This window comes from Xylocopa sonorina, chromosome 17 (assembly GCF_050948175.1).
Source record: "Xylocopa sonorina isolate GNS202 chromosome 17, iyXylSono1_principal, whole genome shotgun sequence".
NCBI classification, from domain to species: Eukaryota; Metazoa; Arthropoda; class Insecta; order Hymenoptera; family Apidae; genus Xylocopa; species Xylocopa sonorina.
The window spans coordinates 3937983-3955757 of NC_135209.1; the positions used below are offsets into that span (position 1 = coordinate 3937983).

Below are 17775 nucleotides of genomic sequence, written 5' to 3' on the forward strand. Positions count from 1 at the left end.
TGCGACAAATCACTTACCTATCACTGTGGCTGGTTGCTGTTCTGGCGAAGGGGTGGACGAGAGCCTCCTGACCGCCTCGCGTCGCAGGAACTCCACCTTGGCCATCTCTGTGGCCACCCATTGCGGAATATCCGGGATCGCGCAGATTATTATGAACCGTATCCCAAGCATGATGTGCTCGAGTGCGACTATCAGCAGAATCGTCTGTGTGGCTGACATTTCTGGGAACATCCGTTGCACCTGTCCGCTCAGCCCGATCAGGGCGCAGTTCACCAATATCGCCACCAGCCCCATCGCCTCCATAGCGTTCTGGTCGACAGAGAAGTTTCAGTGATCTGTTAGAGACTTGATTTTTTAATTAATACCACTAATCTACCATTAATCTTTTTATAGTGAGAAAAATGCGTTCTGATCGACAGAGAAGTTTCAGTGTTCTGTTAGAGACTTGATGTTTTAATTAATATCACTGATTAATCTCTTTATAGTGAGAAAAATGTGACTTAATTTTTTAATTTATTCATTTCATGTTGTTGGGAATTTTAAAAAGAAATGGGGAAAACAATAAGAATAATCATGATGTTTATATTTGTGGAGGATGAGTGTTAATATTATAGTAATGAATTGCAGAGATTAATCAGATTTATGGTTGGACTATTTATTGTACGACAAAGTAGACGAAGCAAAAATTATTGTAAGAAATATACTAATTTTCTTTTTGCATCTTTTGAAGATCTACAATGTTACAATGTTACTATGCTTTTTTTTAGAACAGAGTACCCTATGCTTTGGTAGAAACAACGAAGAACACTAAAAATTGAATAAATAAATCTAAAATAACCATAGTTACCAAAATTCCATCGAATTCCAAATTTTTGTTTAATTATTAACAAACAAGTTACTTTCATATTCACATTGCATGTAATTAACAATTATTGTAGACAATATTTTTAACGACGTTTGTTACTTACTTGCCAAGTTCCAATGTTAGACACTCTGCGACCAAAGGGTCGCTGGAGAACGAAGCAGAGCTTAAAAGCGTCGCCCCTTAACTCAAGAAGATTCCCAAGCAACGCAGCCATGGCGGCCAAAGGGAACGCTGAGGAGAAGAGGCAGACGTATCCAAGCTGCGACAGCATCTCCAAATGCTCTGAAAACGCCCCGTCGTACTGCGAATGAAAACGTAACGCGTATGAACTCTCGTCGTGACCTTTCTCCAAAACTGTTCCTAATTTTTTAATTATTGACAGACGTTGTTTCGAAAATAGCGTGATGTCGCAAGTAACCAGTCTCTCGCTTGTGATTCGTCGCAGATTTATCATCACAAGGTTTCAGCATTGTTTCAGCAGTCATCAAAGTTTAAGCATTGTTCAGCATTTCAGCATTGAATTTTAAACTTAGGAAACCGTAGTATTATTTTCGTTGCATAATTTTGTTTTTATTGGGTAGTGATGAATTGTATGTACCTTTTGTTGGATAATAAAACTGCGACGGAAACTTGTCTAAATAGTTTCACATACATCTATAGCAGACACAGTTTCTATCACGTGAACAGTGTGTATCTAGCATAGGTAGTGCAAGGGTTACTATGCTCGTCAAACGAAAAATAAGAAGCTAACGCTCGACAAGATGTCGGCGTGTAAGCTGTGATTTCGTTGGTTCACCCTTTTAGTTACTTAATCGTCTCATCAGCAGAGTCACAGGTCGATCAAAGCTCGAGAATCTCTTAAGAAGATGACGAATAAACGTGAAAACTTTACTACCATTGATATCTACAATTTTAATTAAAAATATTAACCCTTTGCACTTGGACGTCTTCTCTAAGGGGTGTCTATAATACAATAGAAATTTAAGGAATGGTTATTGCATTTTCTCTTAAATAAAATAAAATCTAAAAATTGTTTGATCTCTAAGAAAGTTTCACAATGATCACTATTCTAGTTTCAAAGAGTATTTAATTAAGTTCTATTGTTAATGTTCAAGAAGACGACCAAAGTAAAGACTTAGACAAATTTTGACTGCTTTTCTCCAAATTCTACGCAAGCAAACATCCCCTGTTTCAGGTTTTATTGGTCGATAATGAATACAGAAATGCATTCGATCGACTTGGACAAATTTCCACTGCTTTTCTCCAAATTCTACGCAGCTCTATTCCCTTTTCAGGTGTTATCGGTTGAAAATAGCTAGTTGAAAGTCCAATTGGTAATTAAAAGGGTGAACTATTTAGTGATAGGATGATCAGGTGACATTACCTTTTTGGTTGATATCTGCGCGTCGTCGACGGAATCGGTTGGGAAACGGGAAAGAAATGATTAAAATTCTGCAAAAAGAACCGGTCAGAGAACACAGGACAACATTGACTAATCTCCACGGTCCACGCGCGATTTTCCATTCGTCCCTCTTCTCCCTACCACCGGGACCACTTTCGAGCACACTCGGCGTTGACCCCAAAATAAAATTAATCAACAGAAGATGCTGTACACGCAAGCCAGGGGGGTCGTAAAGGAGGTACCAGAAACGAAAGATAAAGAATCATGACATGACGTATGATTGGATCCATCCGCACTGGCGGTTTTCGCTGTTTCGCTTCGAAGAATCGATATAGCGATGTTTACATAACATACAACTCGCTCGAGTACCGAATTTCCATGTGAAACCATGAAATGAAATTCTCGTTACTGAGAATCATATCGTAAAATCTTTTTCGATCATTTTTAGATATGGAAAATTCTATTTTCTAATGCGTTTTCAAATTTATGCCAGGAGAGTGGTAGTTTGCTATTTCAAAGTATTGTTACCAAATTTTAATGCTAGATTTCTTGATTTTTCAATTTTCTGCTTAGAGAATTACCAACAAGCGCATTGTACGATATGAATAATTATAAAAATTCTCATCAGAAGGGGTAGTTTAGTATCTGAAAATATTATTATTATTATATATTAATTTCAGACTTCTTGATCTTCACAACAAATTTCAATTTTTGTTTATAAAGTCACGAAAAGCCTGTTATACATGGAATATTCTTAAGAATTCTTGTCACGAAGGGGTAGTTTATTAACGCAACTTCTCGATCTTCTCTAAAAAAACACGTTGTATGAGGAATAGTCGTAAAAATTCTCCTCAGAAAGCAATAATTTACTACTTGCAACTATTATTACCAAATTTCAATGTTAAATTTTTCGATTTCCACCCCAAATCTAAATCTCAGCTTGGAGAACCGCAAGAGCGGTCAGGATCCTGCGTGTAGTACAGCGTGAGTGCGTCGAAAACGAAAGAAATTAGCTAAATCTAGACCAAACCTTGAACGTAACGTCACTAAGTAGAGAATTAGTGGGATGCCCTACTCTGTAGAGGGAACTCTCCAGCTCGGCCTGGCTGACGTTTCTCGGCTGTTTCGCCTTCGAGTTGTCGGGTCGTTCACCCTTATCGTCTGGCTCTTTGCTCTTCTCCTCGTCCACCTCGCCTGGCGGCGGCCTCGCCTCGCTCGGACTCAACGCTCCAAAAAGCTCGAAGCTCAAACGCGCCAGTCGCAGCTGCTCGATCAAATAGGGCACCGCTGACTCCTTCAGATTGCCAATCACCTGACGAGCTATTAACAGGGCGGCCAGTTGCTGAAATCACCAGTGCGATAGATAGTTTTGTTAGACATCTTCTTGGAATTTGAGCAGTGGTGGTTTGTAAAGTTTGTAAATTTTTATTTGAAAGTATAGAAGATTTCTTGGCTTTCACTTTGCTTTATTTTTAGAATTGGGTGTCTTTATATTGTTTGTTTGCTTGAGTGATTTTGAAGCGAAGGGTTGAAGTGCAAAGTTTCTTCAACGATTTTATAGACTTCTTTTTCCTAACTATTTTTTTTTGGGTCTTTATTACTGCATGAAGGTTCCTCTTTTCTACCTTGACTATTTGTAATTTTTATTTTGTTATATTATGTACTGAAGGTTTAATATAAGTTAGAAAGTGTACGAGAAATGTATTTAAATTAGGTGCAATACTAGAACTTTAATTTCTAATATTTTCTTTAACTTTCATTTTCCTTAATCTTTAATATTTTCAATAAAATCATTTTCAAACTGCAGAATTCGAAGAATACAAAACAGTAAGGATATCACGTCTGTCTGACTCTCGATAGCCTCGTTCTACTTATCAGGAGTTCTCTCTCGTTCTCCAACGACGTTCACCAATACGACTTTCCAAATTTCTATCAGAAACGATCTAATATCGACTAAATTCTAGTTACACAGACAAGAATCGACAAGAAGAGAGAAAGAGAGAGAGAGAGAGAAAGAGAGAGTCGACTATAATAATACAAAAAAAGTTGATCTATGTCGTCTAAAAAGTTCTGCCTATAAAACATTCTCAGGGTGGTACTTTCGATAGAGTAGAGAAAGTAGAAGAGGAAGAAACGGGAGTAAAGGGACTCTTACCTCTTTCAGCCTCTCTTGATCTTGTAGGTAGAAGGCGATGTAAAATAGCGATAGGAAGGAGTTTACAAACTGAAACTGAAATATATAGCCTTTCTGTATACTCTCTATCTGTCGTTGTGAATGAGAAACAACGAGGACATACTAAAAAAAAAGACAAAAAAAATGATAACTCACGAGACATAAATATACACGTGTACAAACGGAGTTACGACACCCTTTATTTTGGCCGCGTGAACAATTTCTTAAAAGAAGCGCAAGCAGAAAGTGTTCCACGAGGGGGGCTGGGAAATTGGATTTTCATGCAGCGACAGAGACAGCCAGAGCAGTATCTTTTCTTTCTTACTCTAACATATTAAACCAAAGGAGAATTCGTTTACTTACATTCACGTCCACCTCTAAATTAATTAAGAAACAGATTTTGCAACGTTCAACGTTAACGAATTTCGATTTTTCTCTCGCTATCGAAGGAAATGATGTTTTTCAGTTCTCTCGAGAAACGAAGAGGAACATGCTTTTCTGAGAAATACAAGAAAAATTCGTGAAGATGCGGAACAGAATTTGGAATTTGCGATCGTTCGATTATAATATGAACGCGAATCGATGCGTGTGATGTGGAGGATACCATTCGAGATTCGAATAGAGAAATTGGAAAAGACTCTTTATGATTCTCTTAGAGGAGGACACATAATAGTACAGCTAGCACAACACACAAAAAATAATTATTCTATTCGTTGTTAATAATGGAGAGTTCTTCTTTATTACCAGTGCCACCTTGTAGATCAGATGATTCTCGTACTCGGTGTCTAGCCGATAGTTTTCTGCGTCCAACACACAAAAATCACAAATACTATCTACTGTAAACATGACGGCTCTCCAATATATAGAAACAGAAGAACAAACGTAAGAAAAAAAGAAGAAAAAAACGGGAGAAGGAAAACGAAGAACGATGAGGAAATATAAAAACTGAAAAATAAAAAGAAAAGGTGTATAAATCAAGTATTATAATAAGACCTATGTATATATGTACTGTACAATTACTTCTATTAATAATTAGACAGCTGTAGAATTTTAATTCCCAAATTTTATATATTTAATAAATATTAGAAAAGTGAAAGAAAACTATTGGGTTAGCAAAGAATTATGAAAGACTTCTGTCAGTGCTGTGATTCTCCAAATAAAATGGAAAATATATCACTGATTAAAGTTCAGAAAATCAATTCTCATTTCAGATTACAAAACCAAAAATACCTTCTTGTTAACCCAATTTAACATGAAATACTTAAAGTAAGATATGATAATTTTGAAGCTATTTATTTTACAATATTCATTTCTAGACGTTCTATTTTAAAAATTTATCCAAGAAAATTACAGCGACGCCAAAATATTAATAGCAGTAATTATACTCTGTAACATATTAAATTGAATTCTTCTGACGAGGAATAAAAACACAAAGACATTCTCCTATTGATAGACTCGTTCAAGTCAGTTAATCAAGGGTATACATGATTCTGAGTTAATATCTAGAAGAAGCTAAGCCGTGAAAAGATTCGAAAAGATTATGTGCATATATATACATGCGTACTTCTTGTATACATGTATATATACGCTGTTAGGCTGTTGACAGAAAATAAAAGAGAGAACTAGACGTGCACAGTGTCTCGTGAAAGAATACACAGAGTCGATGCGAAGAATTTGTACAAAATCGATCGTATCTCGTTTCTCATCGTGAGGAGAGCGATACCATGGGAACGGAAAGAATGTACGTAATGGCTGTTGGATCGAGCAGCGGGTTCCTACATACCCATGTCGTTCAACCACACGGCGACCTTGAAGTAAGCCTCGTCCATTAAAGCTATCACCACTGCGAGCAAAACTTTTGGCACGTAGCTCAGCCAGAACCCGTAGCCCCTGGACTCGAGACGCGCGTCCCACCAATCCTGCAATTTTAACGGGCAAGCCCAAGAAAATTGGCAAAAATGTACAGCACAAAATTTGGCGATTAATCCTACTTTTTATATAAAATAAAATAAAAAATAACGTTACTTTATCACTAATCTTTCGTTAAATGAATTTCCTTGCAAAAGAGTGCTTCAAGTAAAAGATAAAAAAATTAGAAAATTAGAAAAACGAGAAAATAAGGAAATTCATCGAAACATTGCGAATCAAGTAACGAATAAGTAATTAGTTTAACGCAGAACGTTAGATCTGAGCCTCGACGAACATTTAAACCAGCAAATCAATTTTCGACAACCATAACCGACCTGTATTTGAAAGCTGAGAATCATCACGATGAAAACGACGAACAGACACGCCGCGATGATTGGAACGCTCACGAAATATCGAAACATGTTTCTCTTCCACCTAGGATAGGTTGGTTCCAGTCTTCCTGTTACTGGTGAGGTTTCTAGAGTGCCCTGTGACATCCAACAAACAAAAATAAATAAATCAAAAGGAAGAAGAGAGAACATTTAGTGGAATTTTTTTGTGAAAATGAAGGATACGAGTGGAAGAAGACATGATGGTTGATTTCCTGGTGGCTTACCGTGAACAAGGGCCTAGGCTCGACAAGTAGGTCGTCTCTTTGATCCAAGGTGCCCCACCTGTAGGCCAATTCGGCGCCCCTTCGCTTCCAGGTTTCCAGATAAACGGTGGCCCAGATTACGTTAAACACGGAGAACAGAACGTACGCTACGTCCTCCACCGCTTGATTCCTGCCTATGATGCCGATCTGGCGACCAAATAAAATGTTTGAGTCAACATTTATGCGAATTAACTCTCGTGTATGAAATTAACACTGCAACAACGATGGAACTGGCAATTATTACACTACAAATTCGATTAAAACTGCTATCACAGACAATGTCAGGTATCTAAATAATTTTTTGTAGCTACTAATTATATTAAAAATGTCAGAGAAGATCATGTTACCCAATATATGGCACCCACTGCAGCTGGAACGATCAAAGCGGTGGTGTAATGGCCGAGCCACGCGAAATACATGGTAATCTTGACTCCGAAGTATTTACAAATGTCGTCCAGGGGTTGTGGGCTGAGAAACGCGCGGACCCAAGTCCGTTGCAGCTTCTCCAACGCGGGTAATTCGTGAAGAGGGAAGACCTGAAGAAAAAAATTCCCCAAAAATTATACATTCCACTCTCATTCCTTAAATCCTCCATTTTTCCTTACAAACAACGTTACAAGCACTCAATTCTAAGTAAACAGAACGCAGAAAAGCTTTCTCGCAAGCACGTCGACGTTTCATCCATTATTCTGTTTCGTCGTCATCGCCACATTCTCCCCTTTAAAAGATTGAACAACGCTGTCTTTGTATCTGAAACGAGGAACCAACCTGGGATATGATCCCAGCGGAAATGCACTTTGGAATGATTGCTTGACCTTCGACCATCTTGAGCCCAGAGAGACTGTGGAGATCCTGCGGACCCGCTCTGAGCGTGTGCAGCAAGTGGAGGACCAGCGACTGCCTCTCCTGGGTGGTGAAGAATCGAGCCTCGTCGTCGCTGCCCTCGAAGCAGCTCGCTTCTGAGCCCACGAATTCCTTTAGCCCTCCGCCAAACTCTTGCCGCAGTGTCTTTGGCAAGTGCACCTCCTCGGCTGCCTTCAACAGTCTGTTTAATAAGAAAAAGTAAAATAGCAATCGTCTTCCAGGTGCATTGTTATATCTTCTATTTCTCTCATGATCCACTGGAATTAATTTGCAAAATTTCTTTGTAAAAGTATGGCAATGTATTGTTTATTGTACAATAAAATATCTTGGACAGTTAATTGGTAGAAGCTTGATTATTTGAATTAGTATTGATATAGTTAAGTACGATAGAAGGAGACCAAAAAGGGTGTCGTTTAAGAATTTTGGTAAATCAACATATTTGTCACTGCCTTGTATTATTTTTGGCACGTCAATTTCCATTATCCGCGTATTATACTTTCATAAAGAAATGATTACAGATATTTGAAGGTAAATCATAGCTTCAATACCCCTTCCGGTCAAACTGTATCAATACAACGCGTTTGGGATTGATTAAACACAAACACGTTTCGTTAATCGAAACCATCTTTGTCCCAGGTTGATTCGGATAATCGAGGATTTATGGAAAATCGACTGATGCGGTTATACAGCAGATTGATTTCTGTTGTTTGTCGGTTTGTTTCAGTCGCGACGAGTTCCCAGTAACGAGTTGGGCGGATGTTTCACTATTTGGCTGTTTAGAGAGAGGATATGGTTCTACTTACACGCTGAAGGGGGCGGTTAAGTAGAATCCGTAACTATCTGACGAGGTATGGTGTCGCACGTGCACCACAAGGCCCGGGGTTCCAGCCCGTAGCCGACCCAGAAGCCACATCAGGGTCTCGTCGCTTGCTCCGCTTGGGAACATCATCACGACGTCGCATTCCTAAAGAAATGATAATTTGCATTAAAATACAAATTCCGCTAAAGACGTCGCATTCCTAAAGAAATGGTAATTTGTATTTTAGCAGGCGTCGATGAGAAATCTTTGGGTTTGTTGGTTTTCGCTTTTTAGTTGGTAGAGCTCTTAGAATTCTTTTGAATTCGTGGAGTATTTGGAATTACCAGAATACTTTGGAATTCAAAAAGTATTTGGACTTCTCAGAATTTTTTTGGATGAGAAAAATATTTCGAATTTCTAGATTTCCCTTATATTCTAGAAGTATTTAGAATTCGAAGAGTTTTTGCAATTCAAGAATTATTTAGAATCATCACAATTCTCTTAAATTCAAGAAATTCCTAGAATTCCTTAAATTCACCAAGTTTCTTCAATTTCAAAAGCTCTTTAAAAATCCCTCCAATGCTCAGAATTCCCCAAGTTCTCTAAATTCATCGAACCCTACAAGCTTCTAGAATCCCAACTACACTTAAATACTCAAAAACCATGAAGCTCTCATAGCTACCCAAGAATCTCAAATATCAGAAATTCGTCACGTTTCTAAATGTTTCGACACATTTAACCCTCTCTCTTCAAAAGCTCCCCAAGACGAAACTTTCCGTAGTTCTTAAAATATTCCAAGCATCCAAACACCTCAACTTCCCAACAATCCTCAAGTTCTCTCGATGCTTTGAACACGTCAAGTTTTTCGAATTCCTGGAGTCCTCACCACCTATCCACAATACTCCAACCCATCAAGAAAACGATGAAAATGCTGTAGTATTTCTTACAAAACGCCAACGCGTGACAATAAATGAACATTCGTCCGTTTTAATTAAAATTTCTCGACCCTAGTGAGACGTACGCTCAGCAGGCTCGTAAATCAAGATTGTTGTGTCACGTCGCAGCTGTCGCAGGACAAGGAAAACTTATTTCCCTATGGAATCGTGGACCATACGACGACGGAAATTCCGGTAGACGTAGGAAAGTCGTGCGCGGTCTGGCCGCCTTCCAAACGACGGTAGATCGCTTGGTATTGCCAATTCTAGGGCTAAGATATCCTGACGGCATGCCTGACCTAATAGCCTCGTCGAAATTTACTTGTACCACCTCCTCGATCACCTCTACCCACTTCAAACTCCAACGAATACCTGTTTCGCCCTTTAATTGGGTAAATCTGAAAAGTGTGAACGATTTGGAGTGTGTATATTGGGCACTAGAATGTTTAGAACGAGATAAATAGAGTAACTGAGTTCGAGAACTCTAAAAGAAGAGCATTTGGAAAGGAAATAAGTTCGAGAGGTGCAAAAGAAGAATGCTTGCAAAGGAAATTAATGAAGTGACTGCGTGCAACTGAGTTTGAGAGACCAAGGTGTGAAAGAAGAGTATTTGGGACTGACCAAAAGCACATCTGGAGGATGCATGGAGAACAAAGTGAATCTGAGAAGTGAAAGAGTAATTACCTAGCGAGCAAAGTGTAAAAATCAGAGTATCTAGCGAATCAGAGAGAACAAGTGCCTGGTAGACAAGCTTGTTAGTTAATAAAGTTCATATTTATCTATTAATCGAGGTGTTCTACAATTTTAAATACTTGTCAAGGATTGAAATTCGTGTTCCATAAATTCTCACGAAGGAAAATACTTTAGGATTCTACCAGCACATCTATTAAAGAAGTACTCTTCAATCTTTTCATAGTTCATTAACTATTCCCATCTGCGTCTTGTTTTCCTTCCATCCTGCGCCTCCTCGATTTTACTGCAAACACGGGAATCCAATTTTACATTAAAGCTCGTTTTCACCGTGAAAACGATTGAAACGCGAAGAATACCGCGGCGATGGTTAGATACACAAGCTGCAGCCTCAGAATCTTATTATCTTTTTTCATTAACCAAGCTCCGTCGTAATTCCAGCAGAGAGGTCGCTGATGGATCCAATTTTTCCACGTGGCGCAAGTTAAAGAGGAACTGCGCTTGCGAGCTCGAAAATGCTGGCATGAAACGTGAAAGAAGTTACGTAACAGCGAAGAAACTCGTAATTGTGCGAGCTGGAGGATGTTACATCAGAAACGATGCGAACGTGACGCTGCTTTGAAAGGTCATCGTGTAATTAAATGGCGGCGCGTGGCTGGAAGAGCACAAAGGCAGTCGCGACGATCGACGAATGCGTTTCATCTCGAACGATCGTCTTTGTCGTTGACACCTGTTGCACTTGGTTGGTTTTCAATTTAAGTGGCCCTGAATTTGTCTCTTCACGAGTTTGGCGCGCAAATTCAGCACGTCTGACCATGATCTTACTCTACTTATGGCATAAAGTCATAGAACATTGTTCATCATCGTACAAACGATCATATTATATACTGTAAATGTTACAAGCAACTAGAAATAGCTTCTGATATTTATTAGAATCATAGAACATTGTTCATCATCGCACAAACGATCAGATTATATACTGTAAATGTTACAAGAAGTCAGTAATAGCTTCTGATATTTATTAGAGTTATAGAACATTGTTCATTATCGCATAAACGATCATATTATATACTGTAAATGTTACAAGCAGTCAGTAATAGCTTCTGATATTTATTGCTGGTCCATTATATTCTACTCCATCTTCGTACAACATCAAACAAAAATATTCTATGGCTGGAAAGTAAATCTTGAATATCGTAGCACTTGGAATATATTTTCTCTCTGGACCTTCGCAGAATAAAAATATATTTGAATTCTAGCTTGAGGAACCTCGATACCCACGAACGTGTACCATTTTGTAAATCACTGTACGATCTTGTATAAAAGATATTATTCCATTCCTTATTGGAAACTTCTTGAATCGAATTATGCTTCATTCTTGAATGTAAACCAACGTATCAATTATCGTTCTACATTTACATTCCTCTTACATTATTTACTATTGCAAATTTTGCGTTAAATTAAATATTTTACATTTAAGAAATTTTTATATTTAAGAAATTTTTATATTTAGGAAATTTTTATATTTAAGAAATATTTATTAAATATTTTTCGTCTTCATTTTCAATATCTTTGGCATTAATATGTTATATTAGCCTAACAATATTAATATTATTATTATATAATATATTATGGTTTAAATGACTCGTTGTTCCTATAACAAGTCATGGTGCCCTTGAAAACAGCATTTCGAATGGCGCAGATGAAATAAACGCGCACCACGTGCACGAAATTTGTATCATCGTTATCCGTAGGTCGTTTTATATACGAATTGGAAAAGAGTCAGTCATTGTGCACGCTGTACGATATGCCAGTGACGTGAAATCGATAGCAACTGGCTATTGAATAATAGAAACAAATCGGTTAGCTCGAAAGAGGGAGGCTTGGCAACTGAGCTCAGTGAAAGCCTTCACGTAATCGTATCTCCACTTATAAATCGATTTCCCGGGTCAAATGCAGTTCGAACACCTCCTCGTTGGATTTTGCAACATTTTGTTAACGATTTCTCATACTTCACAACTCTTTTTTCTATTACAAATACGTAGCACACCAAACCTCTACTTAAAGCAGCTATCGATCCACTTTACACCAATATTAATTACTGCTACTAATTCTTGTTAGAGTTAAAAATGTTTCTGTACATTCGCGAGAATTTTTAACGTGCAAGAAAATTCTGAGTGCTGAAAATGTAACGTGAAACAGTATACAAAATATCTAGAGCGAAGTACGCTCGATAATTAAAGGGTGAAATAAATCTCCATTTAAATTGCACCCTTTTTTCGCTGGCATTTGTCGCGTAAATAAAATTCGTGCATCGATTAACAATTATAATTACCACATTTCTTATTCCAGCATCAAAGCCACTGTAAATAAACAAAAAATCAAAATTGCTATTCTTTGTTTTTTTTACTGCCCCAATATTAAATTTACGAATTAAAACAACTGTTTCCACGCAACAAATTGAACATGTACCCACGTGTATTATCGATCCAACTTTCTCCTCGCTTTTAATAAATTATTATTCACCGCAACTACCTCGTGAAGGGTGCGCAACGCTCATACATCTTCATTCACCCTCGTCTCGTTACCATTGTCGTTTCTACGTTTTCAATCTTGCCATATATTTCGAATTGTACTTCATACAACACGCGACGCAATTTCTTTCGCAATTTCGCGTCCTAAATATCGTCTCTCCAACCATTTTTCCAAACGCTGCATCTCGTTTCTACGCGTTCCTGGTCCTCGCCATGTGTTCATAACTGCTCGAATCTCTGCTTGGTACGTTTCTACGATTTTTTTTACACTTATTTAAACACACACGTGTATTATCAATCCAACTTTCTCCTCGCTTTTAATAAATTATTATTAATTTAAAAATAATAATTTAAAAAATGTGTACATATTTCATTAGTTATGGCAACGTACGAGCGCAAAGGATGAAGAATTAACTTTGTGTTAGAAAATATCTCGCGATTTTCATCGTGCAAAAGTCTGTCGCACATTCTCGCGTTAAACTAGCTTCGTATATTTCAATAACGTTGTTGCTGTAATTAAAATTCCGATCGCTTGAAATATCTTATCACCTAGCACCCTTTATTCCATTACGACGAGTCTCTGAAATAATTCCTCGGACCGTTCCCTTTACGAGCGCATAAACTTCAACCACCCGTCCCATTAAAGCCACCCTCTGCAACAAGACATCGAATCCTCCCTGTTCGAGCACGCAAAGAGAGAGAGAGAGAGAGAGAGAGAAAGAGAAGTTCGCGTCGTTTCTAACGAGCACATCCGTGGCATTTGATCGATAACGATGAAATCGATAGAAACTCATGTTAAATTTTGCAACTTTCTGTTACCAATTTCGTGATTTTCGAAGAATAAAAATTTATACAACCATGTTTAAGTTTAAAGTTCTAAACTTAAGACCCAAAATTATTGTACTCCAACTTGCTAAAATTATTGTACTCTAACTTGCTAAAATTGTAAGGAGTATAGAATTTTTATTAAACACACAAAATTAATAATTACACGTCCTACGTTTTATTTTTTATATTTCGCAACTCGTGTTTCTATGAACGAGAGAAACAATTTCGATTGTAAAATGAAGACGCGACAGTCGACGAAGATGAATAACGTCGAACGGATGCATACGAATTCGTTTGCGAGTCGCGCCACAATGGTTCCTCTGTTCATTCGTGTATTGATCTCGATTGGCCAGGAATGTCGCGATAGATGAGCTATTCAGATGTATATAAGGGCACGGAACGCAGGGATGGATATTTCTGCGCCTTCTAACATCGCCACGGATAATTCATTCACGGACAATAGCCGAGTAATTGGCGGTTACGTACAACGCGCGCGTGGCTTGTTGGAATCTCGTTGCGATGATGGTGAACAGCCAGAAATGATCGAGGAATCTATCTGTATCGATAAATCGAATGAAAATATCTCTAGAAATATTCGTGAGATTATTATTTAACATTTTGAACTCTTCAAGAACGAGAAAATGATAGCAGCGATGGATGAAGATTAAAGTAATGGTCAGTGAGTTCGAAAATGACGCCTCGGAAGACTCTGATAATCGAAATTGGATACATTCGCGACGAATCTAGCGAAATATCATCGAGAATAAAATTCATAGCCATAGAAATATAAATAAAATGAAATAGATGAGACATTCAAATGTTTTTGCAAACTTGAGCTATCAATTTTTCATAAAACTATTGTAAGTTAATCTGTAATAATTTGAATAATAAATGTTGTAATTACTCATCAGTATTACGATGGTGATGCTAAAAATGGCGAGACGATGTCGCTAGCGATACAAAAATTGGGCTCATCGTTGATGAGCGTGACAAATTGCTGAACGAGCTCGTGGAGCAATTATTCGACCATTTTCTTGAATTAAACACGATGATATTTGTACGTCTGCGAACGTGTCCGTCGTTACACGTCGAGGAACGACATCGTACTAGTAATTCCAGTGGAAACATAACCGCTGTGACCTTTTAGAACTTGGATAATATACATGAGCGAACGTGGCGTAATTTTCTTCTGCGCGATAGCCTGCGATAACCACAGCATGGCAGAAGACACAACGATACTCTGAATTTTGGAACTGCGTTTGAATATTCCACGTGGATACCATGAAACGTGATACACTCGAGGATCGCCACCAGTTTGGGCAACGAATTTCGAATTTTCTTTGCGACCAAACGGGTGGAATTAGCGTGGCAACGTTTTTTTTATTTTTTGCCATAGTCGTTTGTAGCACTGCTCTTTTTATTGTTCGCGGAAACGCGAGTAACAGATGTCTCTAATAAAACCTACTTGACATTTTAACCCTCCGCTGGCGATACGAGTGGCTTGGCTCTAGAAATTCCCGGAATTTTTACTCTTTTATTTGCACGAAACGACGGTATCAGATTCCATGGTTTTTGCGAGTGAAAAAGCTGACGTTTGTTTCGTTCTATTCAACTTTGAATGCTGTGGAAGCACTGTGCCCTGTGTGTGCCACATTGTCGGTCATGTTAACCTTTTAATAAGCAAATTTCCTTTCATATGTACTCTTCTTCTATTTTGTACTTTATTTTTAACTAAATGCGTTTAAATTTGCGTATTACTTTCATTCATTATGTATTATTCCTAATAAATAAATACAAATTTGTACAGTTGTATTTAATAAAAATTCGTTTTTCTAATTACCCTTTTTTGGACTGGCTTTAAGTCTCGTAACACGGTTCCACATAACACAAAACCTATGTAACATGTTACAGAAGGGTTGCTCGCATATTACACCCCATAATGAACTCATTAAACTGAACAGAACACTACACCAAACATTAGATCTAGATGAAATAAATTAGGTATTTCTTTGCAGACGTACTATAATATAATAAATAAAAAATGGGTGTACCTGTGTTGGAACCTTTTGTATCCATAGGCGGCGGGGGGTCATCAAGTGGCCTGTGCATGGTATCTTCCGTCTAAGGAGGCGGGATGCTGCAAAAGAATAGACATACTGTTATTAAACATCGATCCAAGTGTTCGTCGTGCGCCTCTGTAACGAGACACGTTCGTTAGCCGCGCGTCATTTTTCCAAGCGGACATGACGAAGGATCTCTCCCTTAATAAACCGCCAAATTGCGGAGTTAACAGGTCGAGTAATTGATGGGAACGCGGCGATCCATATAACGAAATGCATGTTGCGCCCTGTCCGCTCCAGTTGCGCGTTACCCTAACGACAACCGCCTGCCCTTTAATTAGGGTAAATGGAATTCGCGTTCCGTGATCGACGTTGATTAGCCATCGATATTCAACGTTCACCCTCAGACTTTCGACCAGAGATCATTCTCGCGCAGATTAGAATTCATTCAACCAGTTAAGTGCGTTCGACGTGTATACTCGTCGAACCAAATCTCCACTGCGGTGCGTTTCACGCTTTCAGTAAGAATAACGTATTCAGAAACGAATTGTTAGTTTTTCTCACGAATAAAAATGTAATCCATCCTCGTTTTTCGCGAAATGTGTAATAGTACCATTTGCCCTGCGTTCGACGTGTATACACGTCGTTGCTTGTTTTTATGGTGCTGATCTTTTCAAACTAAATTCTACAGTTAACTTGCAGTTAACTTGTTAACAGCAACCCTTTGTCGCCGTATGTCTGCTCTCAGCCACCACAGCAAGAAACCATACGAATCCTATGTATGCATTCATATATCAGTTTACACTTTTTCTAAATGAACTTATAACTTAACTTAACAAAGAATATTTTATAAATTGTATTTAACAGTAATTAGACATTCTCTCTTCTTAAAATATTTCCCAATAATTCTCCAAAATGGCAAAAGAGGAAGTTATCTGATTGACGATTCTGATAGATGACTGTATTGAGTAAAGATATATCTAAAATTCACAAAAGAATTACTAAATCTTGTGCATCCATCGCAATTTTGTGTGTTATGCATCCTTGCTCTTGCGGCGGAAATTAATTGCAACAAAGGGTTAATCAATCACACTGCAAATGAACTTTATCCACTCTTAATGTACTCTTCCTTACCAAACTCTCTTCCAGCAAGTCTCTTCCACGCAACACGCGTGTAATACAATTTTTTAAATATTTTAATTAACTTCTCGAAGTCTCGAAAGTTTTCGAGATTTCCTCCCTCGTTGAATACGCGAACTCGTCTTTTTTTAGAGGAAGTTTTCTTAGTCCTTCGATGAGACGCACGGAGAAATTGCCTCGAAGAAAAGGTGGATGATCGAGCGTGAAAGAGGGGAACGTAGTTCTTAACGAATCCGTGGCGAGTCGTGGCAACCGAGGGGATCGTTAACGAGACACTCGAGCATTCTCTCGAACGGTTCTTATTCCCAGCGATTCCCGGTCACTCGTTCCTTTGCAGAAACCGCGGGAAAGGGAGTAGTCGTTACGTCGAAGGTCGTTTCGAAATTGTCGCGACTCGAGGAGAAAAAAAGCTACAACTGGGCGGAAATCCTTTAATGAACTTCCTTTTGTTCGATGACGAATTAAGTTTAAACTGGTCGACGTATTATAGGGTCGCTATTGATGGTTCTATCCTCGTTTTGTATCTTAAAACAGTTAATTCGTTACCCTCGTTAAAATTAAAAACCATCTTTACTGTTCAACTCGAATTGTTAATTTTAATTATATTTTTAAAAGGGAAATACTATTATCAGTCTTGTGTGTAACAATTATATTTAAGTTTAAAATTCTGAACTATGCTAGAGCTGAAATTGTTGTACTCTAATTTTCTAAAATTGTAAGGAATATAAAATTTTTGTTAAACAGTAGAATTAATATTCTTTAAATGTATAGTGTGTATGATTGTTTGAATTATTTGAACGCAAAACGATATTAAAAAATAAATACCAAACTCGCGTATAAAATAATAAAGCTGACGGTGGATATTTTTATTTTCCATTTCAATTTTAATATTCTCCATTGAATTTTTTTTCACGCAAGTAAA

At 37.9% G+C, this 17775-nt stretch overlaps 1 protein-coding gene across 6 annotated transcripts in view; it reads right to left on the minus strand.

Annotated features, from left to right (window-relative positions):
- Positions 1-17775, minus strand: part of Wwk (anoctamin 8 white walker) — a 29124-nt gene that overhangs the window by 2489 nt on the left and 8860 nt on the right. For 3 of the 6 annotated variants that reach the window (XM_076907915.1, XM_076907913.1, XM_076907911.1), the window contains exons 2-14: positions 15705-15790; positions 8671-8831; positions 7772-8048; positions 7351-7539; positions 6965-7150; positions 6684-6836; positions 6224-6359; positions 5185-5240; positions 4423-4497; positions 3298-3609; positions 2250-2264; positions 969-1166; positions 18-309 (exon numbers count right to left, since the gene is read on the minus strand). In XM_076907915.1, coding sequence (XP_076764030.1) covers positions 18-309; positions 969-1166; positions 2250-2264; positions 3298-3609; positions 4423-4497; positions 5185-5240; positions 6224-6359; positions 6684-6836; positions 6965-7150; positions 7351-7539; positions 7772-8048; positions 8671-8831; positions 15705-15790 — 2136 coding nt within the window. The remainder of the gene's footprint in view (positions 1-17; positions 310-968; positions 1167-2249; positions 2265-3297; positions 3610-4422; positions 4498-5184; positions 5241-6223; positions 6360-6683; positions 6837-6964; positions 7151-7350; positions 7540-7771; positions 8049-8670; positions 8832-15704; positions 15791-17775) is intronic. The other 3 variants (XM_076907916.1, XM_076907917.1, XM_076907912.1) reach the window with 3 other exon arrangements.